This window comes from Rhamphochromis longiceps, linkage group LG9, assembly GCF_057381845.1.
Source record: "Rhamphochromis longiceps isolate RC_006_pf linkage group LG9, R_longiceps_female_GT1.1, whole genome shotgun sequence".
NCBI lineage: Eukaryota > Metazoa > Chordata > Actinopteri > Cichliformes > Cichlidae > Rhamphochromis > Rhamphochromis longiceps.
The window spans coordinates 27,004,480-27,026,413 of NC_140565.1; the positions used below are offsets into that span (position 1 = coordinate 27,004,480).

General features: G+C 39.9%; 1 protein-coding gene across 4 annotated transcripts in view; it reads left to right on the forward strand.

The window, feature by feature from the left end:
- The window catches only part of arhgap21a (Rho GTPase activating protein 21a), a 102,490-nt gene that overhangs the window by 40,831 nt on the left and 39,725 nt on the right, over positions 1 to 21,934 (forward strand). For 3 of the 4 annotated variants that reach the window (XM_085419093.1, XM_085419095.1, XM_085419094.1), the window contains exons 1-3: positions 5,172 to 5,713; positions 10,212 to 10,400; positions 14,012 to 14,033. In XM_085419093.1, the coding sequence (XP_085275219.1) occupies positions 5,402 to 5,713; positions 10,212 to 10,400; positions 14,012 to 14,033 (523 nt within the window). In that variant the 5' untranslated portion in view covers positions 5,172 to 5,401. Of the gene's footprint in view, positions 1 to 5,171; positions 5,714 to 10,211; positions 10,401 to 14,011; positions 14,034 to 21,934 lie in introns of those variants that run through there. The other variant, XM_085419096.1, reaches the window with a different exon arrangement.

Genomic DNA, 21,934 nt, shown 5'->3' on the forward strand with positions numbered 1-21,934 from the left:
TGGTACCAATTTTAGGACTAGCCTTTTGTTTTGTTTCAGAACGGGTTTTAGATTAAGCAACAACACCAGACTGGTTAAAAATATGACCAGAACTAGTCTTTTTTTCTGTGTAATGGATGGATGCATGGAGTTCATGAATGGGCAACAACTCTGCAAGTCCAAACTGCAGTGTGTTGGGTTTAGGCAACAACAAGGGCAGTGACCAGCAACAATCAGTAAACCCTCTGTCTGATGGTCAGTTTTTCACAGTGCCACCCTCCACACCCACTGATAGAATTTCACAACCATCCGTGACTGGCCTCAGGTTGTTTCTCTCAGCTGGTCCAGGCTCGAGTTGTTGTTACTGCTTTTCTTGGGTTGACAGCATTGGACAATTTACACATTTGTGTTGTCTCATAAATTTCTTCAAAGTATTTTCGTGGTTGGTGTTAAAGAGCTGTTTTATTATGTGTTTGAACATGGGCAGCGCCCCATTAACCTGTTGCAGCTCTTCTCTGTTTAATAAACTGAATACTTTTGGTTTTTTGGCTGTCTGAAAGACACGATAAGGTTGACAGTTTTTCAGATTTCATGACATTTTATGAAGTTTATTTAGTGTTTTTTATTTAAAGTTAATGACATTTATTTTATTTCACTTTCTTTATAAACTAACAAAAACATAGGCTGTGTGCTACACAAAAGCCTGAGAAAGACTTGAGTCTTTAAGGCCTTGTAGCATTAATGGTTTTTTTTTTTTTTGTAGTATTAGACTGCAAAGGTTTGAGCTTAGTGTATTTTATACAGTTAAGTTACAACTACACAAACATGGAAAACACTGAATTAGTTTTTTTTTTCTGAATAGATTTTTTCTTTGGTTGGCCGCCCGATGAATGTTGCCATGAAATGTCTCTGTAGACACAGTCCTTGCAGCAATTATGGTAATTCACTAATATGCCCTGAATTATCCCAGAAGCTGTGAATATTTCAGCCTACAATCCAATTTCCCCTAATAATAATAAAAAAAAAACCCAAAGCCAAATCCACAACTCAGTACTTTTTAAAGTTTTTACTACTCCTGTGTCAAACTTTTATATCCATATAAAAAGTTGTACCTATTATGGTCTTCCTTATTTTCTGTCAAATATTTGATTATAATGCTGCACGCTCATATTGAAGATAACCAAAATTTCAAATGCTGAGTTAGGTGTATGTGCAAATAATCCCTGTGAGACAGTAAACACTCATTTTGAGGAGGCCGTTTATTATACTCTTGGCTCTGCATGAAGACAATAAAGGCAGATATTCTCTGTGGTCGAGTCAGTCACACAGCTCTGGGCGTGACCTTAGAAACCCCACCCACCTACCGTTAAGACGTTTTGTTTGCAAGTGGGAGACAGTCAAACAAAAGTTTGATAAAAGGGAGAGGAACTAAAACAGCTTGCACTGAGGTTCACGGTAAGTATTTATAACTGTAACTATAAATCATGTAAAGCTACTTGAACTGAGTTCAATAAAAACATTTAGCTAGAAATTTGCATATCAGATCCCTTTTAAGTCCAATGTGAAGAAAATGATGATTTTTAACATCAAAGAAAGTCAAAGGAAATGATAAACAAACAGTTTTCATAGCTCAAGACGCAAAAAAGTGCTAGAAAGATGAAGTTGATTTTATTTCAGCTTTATTTGATAGACACAGTTTAGAAAGGATAGAAAGGTGAGGGCAGAGATGCGGTAAAGGGCCGTAGGTCTGATTCGAACCTGGGCTGGCCACTCTCAGTCGTATGGCATGTGGTTGCCTACTCCACGCAATGAGCTAAACCAGCACCAAGACAATTAATCAATTAATTAATTTTTGGACCATCCATGTAGAAATTGTTTGCAAAAAACAAACTAACATCCAAAACAAAAAGAAAACAAAAAAAAGCAAAGCAAGTGCTGATCAAAATGAACAGGATGGGAAAGAAAGCATGTAAAAGGACACTGTTGTAATTATTAAGATGTATGAAAGTTGCCATGTATACTTAATAATATCCTTAAACATGACATCCTATTTTTACACTCACATTCACCGATTTCAACTCAACTGCTAAACTCTGCAAAAGTTGAAAAAAATAAAGTAACTTCCTGAGGCTGGAAAAGAGAATCTGTTACCATAACTGCACAAAAACACACAAAGAGAACAATTATGTAGTTATTTAGACAGCTAAAATGGATTATTTCAGTGGAGGAATGCAGGGGCTGCACCAAAGCCTAGTAAAGGAGAGATAAGAATTATTCTTTTAACTGTGAATCATGCACGGCTGTAACACATGACCCCTTTAGGTCCAGTTTGTGGCAAATCATCACCTTCTGTGTGTGGTAACATTAAAAGACATCAGGAGAAATGAGACGGACAGCCAGCGTCAAGCCTCAAATCAGCACTAGTTGCTGTTCCTCTTGATCACGGACACACACAAACCATGAAATCACACTGAGAACACCCGTTTCCAGTGGATGGCATTGTTGTGGTCAGGTATATTGCCGGGGTAACGGCATAATATTTCTGTGTGGCGTGTCTGGTTCTTTCTGTTTGCTTGGCACCAAGCGTAATTCCCAGCCAACACAAATTCATTTTTCTTATCATGTGTTTTAGATTTACAGGAATTCCGATACATATGATGTGGTTTGAAACCCTATAACATCCTTAAATGCATTAATAGAGGTAAGAAGTCTTGTTTGCCTTGAGACACAAGCGGTACCTCATGACTTACCCCCCATGTGTGTAACACACTGTATGCATCTTGTACATAACCATTCTTGTGAGACTTAATCCTTGTTTTGGCTTCCTCAAGTCAAGTGTCTCAGCTGCCTGTGTTTGGCGACTTCTATTTCTGCCGTCTTTTCCATACAGCATACCACATGCTATATCGAGCCGAGTGAATGTGGTAACAAGATGCTCATAACCAAACGCGGAGAAGGAACATTCCACGACTGGGTTCCTGATGTTGTTTTCATGGTCGCTGCTGTCTCGGATGGCAAATATTCCTCAGAATCAAAATAGGCCTGTATTTACATTTTCTCTCTCATTCTAAACGACTTTACACACCACGCCGGCTGTTCACTGATATGCATTAGCTGTTGCTAGAAGTGAACTGCTAATTTGTCCAGTCATAATGCCTCACTCTGGAGACACGCCGGGCTATTAAAGATGGCACCACTTTGTGTAAAGCGCACCCATTGAACATCGGAATCCTGAAGTTGCTGTTAAAGCGGCACAAATGCTCCAGAGAGTGCTTGGATGAAAAATGTGATTAAATATTAAGTTGATGTTTGGGCCGTGCTCTCTTCCGGAGAGATTTACTAAAAGGTATGAGAGCTGAGGTCATCCCAGACATCTCACTGCTCCTAAAATAAAAGGCAGTTGCTGAGCCTCTGTGGAGCTTGAGAGGTGGAAGGATTTGAGAGGTGTTCCCTTGGGGACGTATGAAGGCGTTGGCTGTAGGGTTGCAGAGTTTGAGGGTCTAATTGAGAACAAATTGTTCTGGGCAAAGAGGCGGGGTATCGCTGTCATGCTCAAGGTTATTTGGGGGTTTTATGGAACGCAACTAATGTTGAAAAGCTCAAATGCAGTTAGTGGTTCTTGTACCAGTTGTGTCCCCTCGTGTCTGCAGACAGAGTTTAAAATACCAGAGTGTGCATGCAGAAGACGTCACAGGTGAAGGTAGATAACCTTCTGTGACATGTAAGACCTCAAATTGTGTTTTTGTGGGATTTGTTTTGTCTGCACGCCTTTATTTATTGTGCTAAAGGTGCCTCACAGATGTTCTCAATGACTTGCTACTTCCAAGACGTCACGTGAAGTAATAATGGATTACGAGACTACCCGACAGTCCCTGGTTGAATTCCAGTCTAATCTGAGTGCATCTAATTCCCCTGCTGTCTTTCCCCACACTTTTCAGGAGGAAGCAGCTACAATGCTAACGCTGTAAAGTGATCTAAGAATCCCACAAACCTCTTGCTGCCCATTTCCTGGAATGAGTTGAAAGCTATATAATAACAGATGGGAAAGAGATCCATGCTTTTTGTTCAGTATATAAATTAATTCTAAAGTTCATCTGATTATTTCAGCAGTCGGAGAAGTCAGATAAAAGGGAATTTTAGAAATGACACTTGCTCACTCTGTTTCCTCAGGTTCTGTTTCTTTATTCATGGAATAGTAGCAACAGAAACACCACATTAAAAAGGTTTTCTAAAGACACCTGTTATACTTTCACACATCACCTCCTATTATTTCCTGTTGTAACAGTGGATGCTCTTATTAAAGATGGTCAGCACTTGTACTAGTAAACACTGAGCCTAAGGCTTAGGCTTAAGACTGCAGTAAACACTGTGGTTCAGACAGGTTTTTTTCTTAGTCTTGGCTGTGTATGAACAATCCCTGAAAATCTTAAACTCTATTAACTTTATTCCGGCATCTGTCTTTTGGCTTTGGACAACAGCTGCTAACTCAGCCAGATTGTAGGCAAAATGTGGCCAGAAGCCTAACAGGGACATGCTGCAGATTAACGTTCGCTTTGTAGCTCTGCTTAACTGTATGGTTTCTGTTAAATAAGCAAATAAATAAAGGGGAAATATGCAGCAGTCACCGTGTGTTTGTGCAACTTCTGGTATTCTCTCCGACCACCGTGTGTGCCACCCAGGCATCAGCTCTTTGTAGTTGCCAGATGAGCTGCAGGCATGTAAAGGTGGGTGGATTATTATTAGTACATTTTTGTGGGTTATAGATTTCTCTGGACTATATATATTTCCTTATCTGCCTTAGGCCCACTTGCCTCCTTCCAAAGATGAAGTTGTTCATTTTTCCTGTCAGATAACTTGAAAAACTTTCAGAAACTTTAAATTTGAGAACATTTTTTCTTTCCTTTGACTTGTGTGCGCCTTTTGTTTTCTCCTTTTATTTGTTCTTATGATTTATTGATTGCCCTCGGCACGTGTTGGTGCATGCGCGAGTTGGCAAGCGCACAACTAAAAGTTTTAAGGGGGTTTGCTGTGGGAGAGAAGAGTGAGAGAGAGAGAGATGAAGGGGACTGGAAAGGAGGAGAATTCACTTCAGGCTGCCTGAAAGTGTGTGTGTGTCTGTGTGTGTGTGCATACTTCAAGGAGAGTTTTGTGTGGTAAGTGGGTGGGTGCGTCAGTTAGTCGGCCTGGGCTCTCTGCAGTGCGCTCAGCCGCTGTGCTCTCCTCTCGGCTGACTGGAAACATCATGTATCTCTTGGACGCTTATAGGAACAGCCTTGTTTCCCCAGACTGAGACCAGAACAGACCGAGGAAGAGAGCAAAATGAGCTTTGCCAGAAACTTGAAGTAGAATATCCAGAAGAAAAGACACACAAACAGGGGCATTTTTTGAAGGCAGTTTTCATCTATTCGGTCTTGGCTATGCCATGCTGGCCCAGAGGAACGGGCTCCCTCCAGGCTGTAAGCCAGCTCACCTGAAGGATCACCCTGATCTACGGGATGTGGATGTGAAATCCCAGGGTTGTTGTTCTCTCTCTCCTTCCCCATCTTCCGGAGGATGCCCTTGGGCTCGACTAGCGGGTGTGGATGGCTGCTTGTCAGAGCCATACTGTCTTTGGTTCCAGCTTTTGGCCAGAGCCTACTGGGGCGAAGTGGAACTGGGGCTCACCAGTCCCAACCGCAACGTGTCCTGGGCTCGGCTTCGAGAAGCCTCCAGGAAGAACTGCGTCCGATCTCGGGTAAGGAGTGGGTGTACATGTGCATGAGAGCATCCTGGAGAGCATCTTGGCAATTTGAGATTGTGAAGAGTGGAGCTGTGCTCGAGTTTTGAGGCGCTGGGGGATAACCAAACTCCCTAAAAAATGTGTTTAAGGCATATCTGGCAGAGGCATATAGGTTTACATAGGAAGCATCTGAGCGGGGAGGAGAGGTTAGGGGCAGCTACACTTTGTTGTACTGTCTGAGGAATTTTGTGTGCGTCATCCTGCTCCCCAACAGCAGGGTAGTCCTGTTTCACTGACCGATATCTCTGGTAATGTGAGTGTGTCTCTGTGTGTTTGGGTTAGGTTTCGTTTATTGTTATTGGTCCCTAGGGTAGATTCAGAATGACATTGTCAGGGGACAATATTGTTTTTGGTTCCATCTGCACCTCATATTTTCACGATTATTTTCTTAAATATAACCATGACAGCAGCCATTCTTTATTTTCTGTGGAGTGGGCTAAACCTTAGTGAAATGAAGTCAACCGTTGCGCTGCCAAATTAGGGAATTAAAGGCATATTTTCCTATGATAGAGTGAATAAGGATTACTAATGTTAGAGCCTGTGGGGAGAGAGGTTTGGAAAGAAAACGAAGACAGTATGAAAGCTGCAGAGTGTGACTCACACACTTTTTTTAAGAAAAGGAAAGAAAACTGAGTCCACAAGTAATGCCATTTAGATTTGGTCAAACTGCATATACATAAAGAAGCGGGAACAGGTTTGGAAATGTACTTTGATGTCTGTGTTGCCATATGGTACCAGAGCCTGCAGCAAGCCCTCAGCGTGCACATAATGGTGAGTGTTTTGATGAACAGATTGCATGCATAATTGATTAGTATTTATCAGGTAATTGTGAGCTTGTTTAGAAAAGATTTATAGCATTATACATTTCAAATATCTAGACAGTAATAGTTTCCCTTCTATCCTGCTTCTCTTTTTTCTATAATTCAGTAGTAAGAAAAATAAAGCTTTGCCATAGGCATTTAAGCCTAATAGCTCAACTATTGCATAATGCGAATTTAAATTTTAAACACGAAATCAAAACAAACAGCTGAGTTGCACTGCGTCAGCTCTTTTCCCTCTTCTCCTCTGGTTACATTATGGACTGTGGCTTACATCCAGCTCCACACCACTGGATATTGGTGGTGATTTCACCAGTCATACCATTAAGCCCACACCCATCCCACTCTCTGGAGGTTTCTACATGTGCTGCTCCCAGGCAGACAGGCAGGAGAGAGGAAAGAGGAACCAGAGAAACAATGTCTTTGTTTTGGATCCATACCTAAGCCGTATTTTGGTAGGAGAAGAGCCTGTGGAGAGATCTGGGTTGAGGCTGAAACTCTTGGCAGGCTCCCGCATCCTGGAACGACTATGGTAGTGTTAGCAGTAACCGCTAACGCACGCCCTGTGGTGCAGTGGTTCAGCTCCATCGTTACTTTGGTGATGGATGTGACAGGAGTCTCGCTGCTCAGACAGCACCAGGAAAGATCGCTTATGCCGTCATACTGAGTCGCTGTGATTGAGACGATAAAATATTTCCTATTGCTTGAACAAGGTGCAATGTTAGTACTGTTGTAAAGGTTACAAAAATAGTTTGAAAATTTACTTTGGACTAAGCAAAAGATCATTACTTGTGATTTAATGCTTCGTAGTTGATTTTAACACACCAAGCATTGGAAGAGAAGCTCATTTGTACTCTTTTACTCAAAAGTGCGGCTATTTCCTCCTCCATCAGTACTTTATTAATGGTATTGTGGGAAAATTTGAAAGATGAAAGGCTGATCGCTCATGGTGTTCAGCTCTTTCCCTGTGTCCTGTCTCATCATGAGAAGACAGAGCAACAGAGTTGCACCCACTCCGGGTGTCTGCATCTCTTTCAGTGGAAGGATGAGGAGAATGATGGACCTCCATCTCCTTTGTTTTTTTTTTTGATGGAGGCAGTCTTCAATCAGTCTAACACCTAAATCCAGTCTGCGGCTCGTATTAGATGAGAAATAAATTACTTCACCCCTCCAGTATGTTGTGGTACTTTCTGCCACCAAATCTTCTTCAGTCCTCAATGGTTATTTTGCTATGTGGGCATGTAAATAAAGTTTTTCTACAGCTGTGCATCCAAGAATTCTTACAAAAACTCTTGCATCAGACGAAATGATTTTATATCAGATAGACTTCTCTTGTAGATTAGAAATAACATTAGAAGTTCCAGCAATGTTGCAGCATGAACAGATGGCAGTAAGATAATTAAGCCTTATTTCCTTCCTGTAATGTGGCTATTCATTATGAACACAGTATCGATTCAGCCAAACACCGTGTGATATACTTAGTCGCTACTTTGGTTTCAATTGAGTCGAAATTGGAAAACAAGTAAATACTACTCAAATTTACCCAGTAATATTCTCAGTGCTCCAAAAACTTAGTTTCACTTAATAGTCCAAAAGTTTAGGAATGGTTAAGGAATCGCAACAGATTACTAATTATTGAGTAATTAACTAATAATAACAATGATACTAACTAATAATGCACTATTAAAGCTAATAATGTTTAATAGTTTTTAGGACTTTGCTGTATGTTATGTTCATCTATATACATGCATATCTCCTTTTTTCCCACATAATGCTCTTGAAAAATGTATTGGCTCACAAACCGATCACATTTCATCAACATGCAACCCTAGATCTATAAGCCCAGATATGAACAACCACACAGCCTTTCTGCACATACAGTTTTAATTTTCATCTTCAGAAAATGAGCATGGTGTGCAGTCAGTGACGCACTGTGTTATCATCTCGGCTACACTTTCTTTTTCCCCCCCCTTATACAACGATTAAAGTGAGAGTTTTGCAGCTCATGTGCCACATGTGTTGTGTTACGTAGGCATAACTGTAATGTTACGCAACATGAGAGCTGCCAGCATTTAAAAAGGTTGTTTTGGGGGGTTTTTTATCTTGTGCTAGTCACAGTTGGTATGTAGAAGATAAGTCTGTCATCACGCAAGTATGTCAAATAGCCCTGCAAAGCCCCGAATGTGCAATAACTGAAGCCATATGTACTGTATGGCTGTGTGGAGGTTGAGGAAGCAGAAAAAGGCTTAAATGACAGTCCTGATTATTTTGACAGATACTGTGATCTCTGACATTAACCACAACCCAAGAACAAAATCTTTTTACTGTTTTTAGTCAGAATTTCAACTGTTTTAAACAAAAACATGTGCCCGAAATGAGGTCTTAATCAACAGCTTTCACAGAGTTTGATGAATTTCTCACCATTTTGGCAGATCGTATTGATAATTTTATATTTGAGACATTTTGAGCTGGAGTGCAAAATGTCAGGGAAGTCAAAGTTTAGAAAAGTCCATAAAACAAAACCAAAATAATCCCCTTACGAGCTTCAGGTGCTTTGGTGGAAGTAATCATAAAAATATGTAGCTGTTTGACTTCCCACAGATGTTATATTACAGATTTACTGAATGTTAATCATCCACTGCGATGGTGTTAATCTTCCAAAGTGTTTGTGATGAGAGGAACAAAGAAAGATATTCAACAGCTCTTTTTTCAGGTGGCAGTTATTTATGAAGTATTACTTAACATGAAAACACACTGAACTAACAGTGAACCCTCTTGTTGACTCTATCTTCCTGTTTCTGAAACCACAAAATGACCCGGTGTTATTCAGCTGGAACAACCTGCTCCTCTGTGATACCTGTGAAGAATCGCCAACAAGGGATTTCTCGTGTTTTTACATCAAGTTGATGAATAAGATCTGTGCATAGCCATGGGCAGTTTTTTTTAAAAAGTAAAAACACACTTCTCTTTGTTTGACCAAAAACCACTTTGCTTTACACAATTATCAGGGGTGTTGTTAGCGGAGTGAGTGCTCTTTTATGTGGCTCTTAGTTTGTTCTGACTCTGAAATAGCAGATTTCATATCTGATAATGCAGAACAACATCTGCAGCAGGGATTTCCACTCATTTTTAGGGGTGAGGTTATGATCAATTATGCAATTTTTTTTGTTTAGTTTTCATGTTAAAAACAAATTCTCAGTCAAGCTATACTTACAATCTTAGACATTTAACGGGAACCTATTATCCTAATTCGTGCCTGTTTTTATTTTTGCACTCTACTAGTCTAGTTTTCTATTAGTGGTGCATCCCCTCAGCTCATTAACTGTTTGAAATAAGCTGTTTTAGTTCCTCTTCCTTTAAGCCACCTTTGTAGTGATTGGCTGGAATAAGTAAACAGCTCATTAACGACCTCGGAAAAAAGCGAAACCAGTGGTGCTGACGTCAGCTACCGAGCAAATTCCTATTTTAAGAAGAAAGTGAAACCATATCATTAACCTAACACTAGAAAATTAGTTTGTAAAACGTCAAGCTAATGTTTTAAAGACCTCCTTTCTAGTATTTATGTCCGGCTTCCACCTGCACTTTCTGTTCTGAAGATAAACACTCAAGTTCCTGTTTGTTTTTCCTCTTTTCAGGCCAAGCAGAAGGATGGGCGGGATCAGAGCGAGGCGTCAGCCGCCGCTTCTCCCGGAGTGGACGACGAGCCTTTTTCCTGGCCGGGGCCCAAGACGCTTCGCCTGCGCCGGACATCCCAGGGCTTCGGCTTCACACTGCGACACTTTATCGTCTACCCGCCTGAGTCTGCCGTCCACAACTCACTAAAGGTCAATGAATATCTCTGACCTCTCTGGTGACATTAATATATTAAAAAAAAAACTCCCAATACAACCAACCGAAGAAGGATCTCACTTAATTTAAAATAAAGATGCCTCCCTAAAAGGTTATTGGTTGATCAAACTTGGGGATCTGATATCAGGCCTTTGGTATTTTTGAGGCATGTTAAACTTGGTTTCATATATAAACATTCAGGAGATCTTTTAGACTTTGTTTTAGCTTCTGTTATACTGCATCCACATTTTATTGGACAATATTGATATTAAAGACATTTTTAAAGTTTTATACTTGGAGGAACTTCAACTTCAGTGTTTTCATCCTTTTATTAGTCTTTTTTTATCTTTCTTTTACGTTAAATAGCTTTATGGTAGCCACACTGATTAGTGATCATCAAATTTGCGTGAGACTAGAAAAATACATAATCCCAGTTCTTTTAACTGCCAAGAAAAAGCAGCTGGGTTTGTTTTAACACAGTCATATATGCAAATGATAGCACATTCTCTTTAAATTCAAAAGTTTTACATATTAGTAGATAAGAAAAAAATATGCGATTCCCAGCAAATCTTAAATTTATGGTATTACAACATCAGAAGAACAACACTACAGGATGTATCACACCCTGCCAAGCCAAAATGCAGTTTTATGTGGAAGGTGCAATAAGTAGCTGCCAGGAGTATTCAGGTGTGTAAACACAGTGCTGAGAGAGAAAGACATCTTAAAAACTAATTTTAAAGAATAAACCTTTGCTGCTCACCAACCTGGGAAGGCTTATGAGGCCATTTCCATACAATTTGAAGTCCATCATTCTATAGAGAGAAACCTACAGATGTAGGATAGAAATTCAACATTTAATACAGTTAGCAAATTTTCCCAAGATTGGACGTCCCGACATATTCACCCCAATGCTCAGAGAAACTACAAAAAACCCTAAAGCTGCATGTCAGACTCTGTAGGGCTCACTTTGGACAGCACACTGAACAAGTATGGATTGTTTGGAAGTGGCCAGAAGAAAACCTCTTCTCTCTAAAGAGAACATGGCACAGCTTAGGTTTGCAAATTTGCTTCTGAGGAGACCACAAGACCTCTTGAACAATGTGGAGACAGAGCTCCGCGTTTGGGGAAAACCAACGACAACATATTAACACAAATGCCCCATACCAACTGTCAAGCACAGAGGTGGAGAGGTGATGATTTAAGCTTGTTTTGCAGCCACAGGACCTGGATACTATTAAAAACTCCATGAAGCCCAACTCAGGTCATATTAAAAGATTCTCCCAAGTCTTTTTTTAACTGGCACAGATAAAAAATGTCATATTTTCCCTCCAAAACGTCTGCTCTGGCCTTCTCCAAAATATAGATTAAGGGTTAAAGTTAGAGGTGCCAAATACGATGACTTAAACCTCAGAGGGCTAATCTTGTTCTTTTTTAAAAAATAATCAAATTAATAAAAATGTAACATTTTTGTTATTCTCCTGAAAGTTGTTGATTATTTTCTTTATCCAAGCCATAAAAGTGTTCAAACTGTGTTAAGAGGAAAAGATTTATTGGATTTATAAATGTAACGACAGTGTCTAAAATAAAAATGTGAAAAACAGTGTCCAGAAATGGCATGCTAAAAATAAAGCACATATCTTTCATACAAACTTTTGCCACTTTTAAAGTGTGGTCAAAAGTCAAAGAGCTGCTTGGAATTAGTTTGCAGTTCGGCATCTGCTTTTGTAAGAGCGTTATGGAAAACTGGAAGCTCCGCCATCACAGACACCAACCTCACTGTGTTTTAGTTAAACTCTAATGTTAATATTCCTGTGTAGTGTTAGTTATGTTCAACAGCAGGGGTTTTAGCCATGCCTCACTTCTTTGATCCCACCTAGGAACTCTGCCAGCCATCCTCTAGATAACATCAGGACCAATCTGCCCTTTGGTATTAATCCAGTCGTTGCAGTGCTTCCGGCTCTGAATGGGCACAGACTAACATGGGGTAAAGGGCTCTGGCTGCACACATAGGTCTCCTTTAATGGGAAAATGTGCCGATGTTTTGAGTCAGTTCACTCAAAGCTTATCATAGCATGCCTCTTATTAGTTTTTGTAAGTGATAATTCTGGATAAGTTGCGTTTACTTTCCTCTGAAGTCTATTTTGACAACCTCTTGTTTTTGCACAGAAGGATTTCCTACAAAGTCAGCATAGCATGTTCTGTTTATAGCTTTTGGCTTCGGTTCTGCATGTTGAAAGAGAAACTGTGGCACGACAGTTAGGATTTTCAGACTTTTATGAAACCAGAGAGATAGACAGATTCTCCCAGAGGTCTTCTTGGGTATCACAGTGTTGTTTCGGGCACTTTCAAGTCCAGTCTGGGTCTACTTGTTTTTTCTGTGATCTTGCTGTAACATTTTCAATATGGAGCTGGCATTAGAAAGAAAACTCGAGGCACTAATGTCGTCTCCCACACTTGGCAATTAGCACTTTTCTCTCTGTTCTTTTAGTTATGTTGGTGTAAAGAATTACAAGCTGTTTCGCAAGATTTCTCTTCCTTTTAGCTCAGTGAAAAAGCATTCAGAATGAAACATTACATTTGACCACAACGAGCTCTTCTATTACATAACCTTAGCCGACAAGAGGACAGTTAAAAAGGAGCTCATGCCTGTACATCCATCACTTCTTCTCATTGTAATTACTTTTAGAGTCTTGGATTCGAGTTCTTGACTAATCGCAATGTGAGGATATTGGAGTTAGTTTGAAGAGGGTCAGGCCGTCTTAAGCAAAGCCTTGGGAGAGCAGGGTGACTTAGAGGGTACATGCAGAACATGTGTGTCACAGAGCGGAGGTGGATTAAAGCAGAAGTGTGTGGGCTCTGAAGGAAATAACAGTTTTATGTGTTAAATAAGTGGAAAAACACAAGCATGGCTATGAAATGTGTTTCCTTTAGTCTAAACTGTTTAAGAGATTGTTGTTGTAATCTTCACTTTCATTGGCAATCACTGTAGTCCCTCACCTAAAACTTCAGAAAAGGAAATGCTTCGACCGTGCACACAGCGTAAGACGTACCTGCACGCTTACTTTGGTTTCTCAGCTCTTGAGTCTATCATAGTAAGATTTGCCAGCGTTTTTGTGCTTCACAAGTAGTTCATTTTTGTTACTTTCATTTTTGGAAACGTTTGTGAGTAAACATGGGGTGTGGTGATACGTTGAAGTTTTCCGAGCACCTGCTATAAGTCCAACAACCACAGTTTGATGCTACACTTGCGTTCCCCACAACCCACATGATGTCTGTGTACACATTTCCATTTTAGCATCACAGAACAAAAACAAAAAGGCACCATCGTATGGTGGTATTCAGCTCTGTGCTTCATTACACAAAACTGTATTTATAAGCTGAATTCTCACGAAAGCATATTAGCATATTAGATATAGGCTAATATTTAGCATAGGATGGGTATTGATGATTGACATGAGAAATGATCTGCATTTGTGTTTACAGAGTCTTTCTTGGCTTCTCCGAATGAAATGCAGTGGAGATATATGCCAATATAAAAGAATATTAAGAAATAATCAACAGAGGAAAATGCTGATGCTTATTTTCTCTTTTTTCTTTCCTCTACCAGGATGAAGAAAATGGCAGCAGAGGTAAGTCAGAGAGTATATTATCAAATTCTGCATGCATTAGATGTGCACTGTGAGCTGGACCTCAGGTGTTGCATGAGGGAGATGCACACAAACCATTTCCTTGCAGCTCTCCATCACAAGCCCCCTTGAATGATTATCTAATTAGGATTGACAGTCCATTACTCTAATGTGTTCTTGCTTTGCGTGGATAGAATTAATGCATTTTCAAGTCTTTGTTAGAGCATCACATTAACACTAGGAGTTGAATCTCATTGAGTGCCTTATAAAAGCACAGTTTTCACCCAGGAGTGGTTGTAAAACATTTAGAAAAACAACACGTTAAAGGCGAAGGTGTCTTTCCTGCACGCTGTGTGGCAGTAGGGTGGCTTTGTGCTGCACTTTTGCATTTCAAGCCCTCACTCTTTAGAGGGGCAGTCAGAGCTGCATGTGCCGTTGGCTTGGCAAGGCCTCAGCATTCCTTGGAGCATCCGGCTTGTCATTCCAGTCCCTCAGTATGCTGCTCACGTCTGCAGCCCAGCATGAATGCAGGAGGGTCGCTCTGCTGCTCTTCATCAAAAGCCTTCCTAAGCAGGCCTTGTCTGTATATAGAAACACAATGCTTGTTTACATGGACTCCTATTGTTACACACAGACAGGACAGCTACAGCGCACTCTTAAAGAAATAATCCAAAGCATTTTTATTGCTGCACATATCTGTGTTTTTCTAAGATATCAGTTTATTTAGTCTTCTGTATTTACTCATCTAAGATTTCCTTTTAAAAACAAAGTTGTGTATTTTTAAACTGAAGTAAACATGGAAATTTGAGAAGATAACCACAATTAGATGTTTGTTTAGCTTGCAGTGACCCTAAAGCCTTGCCAGACGTGTTTCAGTAAACCATTAAGGCATGAGCGGAAAGAGAAAGTGAAAAATCCAGGGTTAGGCTTTTTATAAATATGACTCTTAAATGCCTCTCAGTGGGAAATTGTGAGATTCCTGCAAGCGACCTTCATCATCTCTCTTTGCTCGTGGTGTCACATTCCTCATGCTACCCCCTCCCTACCCAGTTTAACCACTACATGCTTATCCATCCTCATTTAAAGCAGGCCTCCAAGTATTTAACACGCACGTGGGGTCTTCGCTTTGGCAAAAGGAAACCCCTTAGGGAGTAAGTGTCTGCACATTCTTTGCATGGCAGTATTATAGTTTATGAACTTTAATTTCTTTGTGTGAATTTAGCTCAAGTGCATTAGAGCAATTCCTGTTAAAACTCACTAGATGAAGAATAATGATTCTGGTCTTGAGAGCCTCTCTCCTGCTGAGCAGGAAGCCTCTTAGCTCCTCATACTAAATTCCTTTTTGTGTCTCAGAGGGCAGTGTTGATGATGCTGAAGGGTCCTAGATGTATGATATCAGGGACATCAGGGACCTCCCTGTGAGGCCTCTACAATAAGCACATAATGACTTGTAAAATATTGATGTTGTGGGTTCTTAGACTGTAGTTACATACTTAAAGGCAATTTCTTATTATTATTATTATTATTACTATTATTACCAGTTGTAGGAATAGTAGTAGAAATTGCCTATTATGTGTTTCTATCCGAGGTCTGACATTGATTTGATGAACAGCAATCATTGTAATGCACCAATCTGAAAGTGTTTTTTGAAGCTGCCGCATGCTTGTGTTTGTTTGTGGATTTGATTTCTTGTTGACGTGTTTAAACACTTCTCGCTATCGTGACAGACAGAGCAGCCTTTGATGGTCCTGTTTTAGAGCCAGTAAGAAGCTGAATAAGATGAAAGAAGCAAAGGTAAAACGCTTTTAAGCTGACTGAGAAATTGCTTCTCGACATGGAGCTAGATATTTGAATGATAAAAGCTGACTGTGTTCAAATGGTGGAGGAGACCGGCAGTTAATTATAGGGTTGGTTATGTGTGTCACCAGATACTCTATGTTGAGGCAAGACGCTGAACACTATACTGGTGTGGACAACAGGACTCAAATTTATTGTAACGACTTCCTCTCAAATGCAGAGTTGTTGGGACTGTTTGTATCAGAAGCTTGTTTAAATTTTACATGTGGGTGGAAAAAAAAAGTCATTTAGCAAAAACTAGGCTTTAAAAATTATGTTAAATTCTAACTTTAGTTAGTTTCGTAATAAGCTGTAATGTTGAACGTCTACACTAGTCTAGTTTTTTTGCTAATAACAGTCTCCCCATCAGGATGTCTGTGGAGTCTCAAAATGTAAGGTCTTATTAGTCTACAATTGAATATTACTGTTTGGATAAAAAAATATTTAAAATGCCACAGACTTTGCTATGACGCTAAATACTGTACTGATAAATTTGATTTCTTGCATTTCTCAGTCTTTGTAAAGAACTGGTCTGGTAAACCATCTCCAATTGAGTTTTATAATGAACAGTTAGCCCCCAGTTAGTCTCTTGTCCCACAGATGTACTCCATCTGCAACTAAATGTCCTTTTACGTCCCAGTCACATAGGCCTAGAAACTGGTTAATGCAGTGGTTCCCAACCTTTTGGAGCCACGGCACATATTTCACATTAGAAAAATTACCAAACAAAAATGTCACAAAAAGCATATTGATAATTTTACCCACGCACCAGACAGCGGTACCTTTTTGAGCTTTTTTCTGACCACTACTCATGCTAGGGCCTTCATCTGGGTGGGAATTTTCTCCAGGGCCCAGGCCAGATTGACTACTTTTTCATTTCAAATATTTATCTGTTGCTATTATGCGCTGTGTCATCTCATAAAAGCATGACTATTATGTAATTTCTTCTTCCTCTTCTTCTGTGTTACTGGCAGTTGACAACCCATTTAATTAGAGCAGGTAGTTGTACTGCCCTCTAGTGGAAGGCAATATAATTGTTTTGCCCGTTACTCTCGCCAATCGCTTAGAATACGAATCAGGTGGAACCAGATACTCTTCCATGGCACACTTGATCATTTCTCGCAGCACTCACAGCAATGTTTTCAACAGGGTCCAGGAAGCATCCAGATTATACATTTTTCCCTAGCGACCAGGTTGTCACCAACCAGTCTGTAGGCTTGTGGGATTAAAACTGCTCTTATAAAAATAACAAACGATCTTCTTATGGCAGCTGATTCTGGTCTCCTCTCCATCCTTATTCTCCTTGAGTGCAGCCTTTGACACCATATCTCATCCCATTCTTCTTAGCAGATTAGCTTCTCTTGGTCTCTCTCATACTCCATTAGCCTGGTTTAAATCATACCTGTCTGACCGCACTCAGTTCATTCAATTAAAACCCTTCACTTCTCAGCCTTCTCCTTTATCTACTGGGGTGCCCCAGGGATCTGTCCTCGGGCCCCTCCTTTTCATGATTTACCTTCTTCCACTCGGACACATTTTTTGTAAATATAACATTCAGTTCCACTGCTATGCCGATGACACCCAGCTTTACCTCTCTACCAAACCCGATTCTACTCTTCCTCCACCCTCCCTCACCCTCTGCTTAGCTGAACTCAATTCCTGGTTCTCCTCCAACTTCCTTAAACTCAACAGCAATAAATCAGAACTTCTCCTGGTCGGCACTAAACGATTGCTATCCAGAATTAACGATTTCTCTCTCACTATCAATAATTCGTTGGTCCCTATCTCTCCCTCTGTGAAAAGCTTGGGTGCAGTGTTGGTCAAGTTACTTGAAAAAAGTAATCAGTAACTAATTACTGATTACTTCCCCAAAAAAGTAATCCTGTTACTTTACTGATTACTTATTTTCAAAAGTAATTAATTACTTAGTTACTTAGTTACTTTTTAAAAACACGATTTACAACCTGAATAGGTGATAAAGCGATAGATCTTTCAGCCCAATTCTACTTTTTCTGCACAATCCATCATACAAAATGTAATCAAATGGAAAAGTATCTTTTTTTAAAAACTTGTTTTATCAGTTTTAATCTTTTAACTTTATGCATCAAGCAAAAATGTAATTATATGCAACATTCTCTGACTTGAATAAATTAGTTTAACATTTAAACCTATTTTCTGCACATTCCAGCACATAAAATAAAATATTTTTTGTGTTTACATTCAGTCTTTCAAATAGATGCAAGTAAAACACAGCAGAAAATAAATAAAGTCAAAGACTCAGCGGTCCTTTTGCTCTATTTTCACCTGTAAAGCAGGACTGGGGTAGGCGGAGGTTTACCCTGGTGCAGGTGTGCTGCGGTCAGTTGAAGAATCCGCGAGTTTCTCTGTGAATTTCCCATTACGTGGTAGCGCACTCGGTGCTTGTTTAGGGGTTTTTTTTCCCTGTAAAAAGAAGTTTTCTTCCCACGCACAATGGACACTAATGTTTTTGTCACTTTTTATGGAAAAACATGCTTCTAAACATTCGGCTTTGGAATTATTACTCACTGATGTGTTCAAATTGTGGATGTTGCTATGTGACAACCACTGATCACTATCATAGCAAACGACATACGCTCAAAAACACTCATAGCATCATCGAAAAACCATGTGAAACCCAGACAGATAATCCGTCCCATGTGCTTGGTTGTTTTAATGTTTCGAGAAAAAAAAAAAAAAGATAGAATGAAAAAAAGTTGCATTCAGCTCGAGTCAGGTCTGCGAGGTTCACTGCGGCCTCCCCATCGCGCTGCACTGGAGTTTATTTGCTTGATTCCGGGCCAGGGCGTGTGATGAGTCTATTGGTGTTTAGTGGAGGAGGGAGGGGGGGAGCTGACCGCATGTCGACTAGCTGGGTGTTGCCGCTGGAAACACTTCAAACTTCTAGAAAGCAGAAACATACGCTGATGTAGATTTAGAGATACGTAAACCCTGACGTACAGAGACATAAAAACAACATGGATATTCCTTACTGTGCCTGTCTCAAATGTGGATGTGTTTATTTCCCTTCACAGCGGTTGTGTACATACCAAGCGGCTGTTATCCCAAATCGTCCTCTCTATCTCACTTCCTCTCTTCTTCCCTCCCTCTTCTGCCTGTCTCTCCCTTTCCTGTATGTCTTTTCTCTTCAGTTGTGTGTTTTAGCGAGCTGTTGAAGGGTGAAATCTGAATGAGGCGTAGTGTGCAATGCTTATGAAACTACGCAGCGAGAGAAGCAACACAAAAATTTCTCCATCTGTTCAAATATTTGTTTTTCATTCAATGTGAAACTCTTTTCTCTGCAGCTTTATTTTCTCTGCAGCTTTATTTTAAAAGTCAAATTTCAGATTGTTCCCATAAATTCTGCAGAGGGAATGTAATGCAGCACAAGCAAACAGAATTCCCCTGTATTCTCCAGTGGGCTTTTTGATGCCCCACCTTTTTTAACAAAGCTACATCCAAAGTTTAATCTTTTCTCCCCCTTTTTGCTTCTCATACTGCCTTTCTTTTGATTGCTCTTTCCCTTTCTCCCCCTCTGTCTTTCCCTTTCTTTCTCTGTTTTCTCAATTCCCATAGTGACTTCTTTCCTCTGCAACTCTAGTTTCTTACAAATAGTTTTCCTGTCATGTCCTTCTTTCACCCCATTGAGCTCTCAATCAGTGTTTTTCTGCACCGACTCCACAGGCATGTATGAGTAATGGTAAATCTAACATATTATCGGTATTATTTAGCTCATACACCCACTCAAACTGAAAATGTGACATTAATTATCAGGATGATTCTTAATTGTCGAACATGAATGGTTGCCTGTCTGTGTGTGTTAGCCCTGTGACAGGCTGGTGAGCTGTCCAGGGTGTACCTCACCTCTTGCACCGGGGTAGGGCTCCAGCCCCTCACAACCCTGAACTGGATAACCAGAAGAGATTGGATCGATGGTTGAACATATTAGATATTTTGAGTATAAAAGCTGGGAAATCTAATAGGAAAAAAGGTTCTAAAAACAAGATTTTCTTGTAATTTGCCTTTTTGTCTCAAGAATTTGTTTTTACCTTTCAGAAATGTTTCTATTTTTTTAATACAAATTTAAATGTAAGTCTTTATTCTTAAAAATGTTGTTTGTTGGCCAGCCACAAATTTATTTTTTATCCATCATAATATGTTATTGAAGACTCCCATGGAGAGCCTCTGTAAACTGAAATGCAAAGCTTTGTAATTGTATCTAGCTAGTTCACAGTGCTAATGCAATAACCATTAGTCTGCCTGTGTGGACTTATGCTGTTTGGTTGTTTTCTTAGCTGTGAAAATACATGTACTGAAGTATCACCCCACCCCCAACGCCAACTCCCCCAACTGATTTATCAGGTCCAGGTCCAATATAAACAGCCTGGTTTCACTTGTGATGATAGAGCAATGCAGACCCACCAGTGCTCAATTATAAATGCAAACAACGAACATCACTTACTGCATTATGTCAGCTCTGCAACGATTCAACATACTACTGTAAATAGATCTTTGCTGTGACTGTCTAGCTTTCTGTTGCAACAGAGAACACACAGAGCAATTGGTCTACAGGCTAATCACTTCTACCTGGCAAACATCACTTTTCCTGAAACAACAATTGTCGGTTGCAGATATAGTGAGTGAGGGAAGTTATAAATGTTCTTGTTTGACTGGTTCTAAAGTCAGTATTTTGTAAAAACAACTCTTAAATATGCACTTGATGGCTGCTTAAGCCTATTTAGGACTTCTGGGTGAAGCTATGTAAAGCCTGCTACATTGCGTACGCACGTGGCTAAGGTCCTTGCTTGTGGGAGACCCTTAGCTTTGCGCGCGGTATGTCGAGCATTCCTCTGCAACTTTGCCATTGCAACTTAAGTTGCCAATGAGGTTTGGCTCATCAGGTTGATCTTCTCTCTTTCAGTCAGCTTGAAAAGTGGCAGCAGAAGGAGAGCTAGCCGGAAATGCACCAGTGCAACTAGACTGGCCAATCACAGTTGTTGTAGGCTGAAGTGACATGAGATTATGCTACATTCACAATAGGTTATGGCATAAGTTGTGATGTAGGAAAGATTAGATTTAATGCAAAAATATAAATCCCCCCATTACTTACATCGTTGTGCGTAAAAAGTGATGCAAACATTAAACAACCCAGGCAAAATCATCTGACCAGATGGCTCTGAGTCAAATGAAAAAAAAAATCCACAGAAAAGGGAAATACAAAAACAAAACAAACCCCCTTAAAAACATCAGTACATTGGTTGCCTCACAAACAGAATTAAATAAGATACTTTAAAAGCTGAATTTTACAAACTACTAACTATTTCACACTGGTAACTACAGCCAAACTCACCTCAAGAGGTAATAAAGTATATGAAAATGTCACATTTCAACCCACATGACAAGTAAATCAGTAGTTTTGATGTCACGGTGCTCCATGAGTAACACCTGCCCTTTGTACAAAATGTGCACGGTGTGATCAGTTTGCTTGGCATGTGTTTGAAAGGAGCACGACACTGAGCAGGAATTTCAAAGCTGAAGCTGTTTTGAAATTCATTCTAAGTGGATGAATTTCAAAACAGCTTCAGTTATTATAAAGCTGTGATGGTAAGATAAAATTAACTACACCTAAATGGACAAAAAGTATTATTAAACTGAATGACTCAAGCATAGATTACACCGTAATCCACCTACAAAATTGCACGTTCATGTAAAAAGAACAATTAACAGCCAACGCGAATAGCACATTTCTTGGGCTTTGCCACTCCTTCGATATTTGATTTGGTATTTTGGTTACGAAAAGGCAACGAAAGCAATAATTCACAGTACAGACCCATGAATGCAGCTTCAACATGTGTGAAGTAATTAGAAGCTCGACAGGCCTGGTTACTGTTGTTGAGTTGCAAGTGGAAAATCAGTGTTAAGGGGACAGGTTTAGCTCATTTTCCAAGAGACCCGAGACAACATTTTAGACTAAAATTACCCCATGTGCCTCCAGATGTTTGTCACTTGTTCCCTCACTTGAACTTGAACTCCCCTGGTGGATAGTTTGG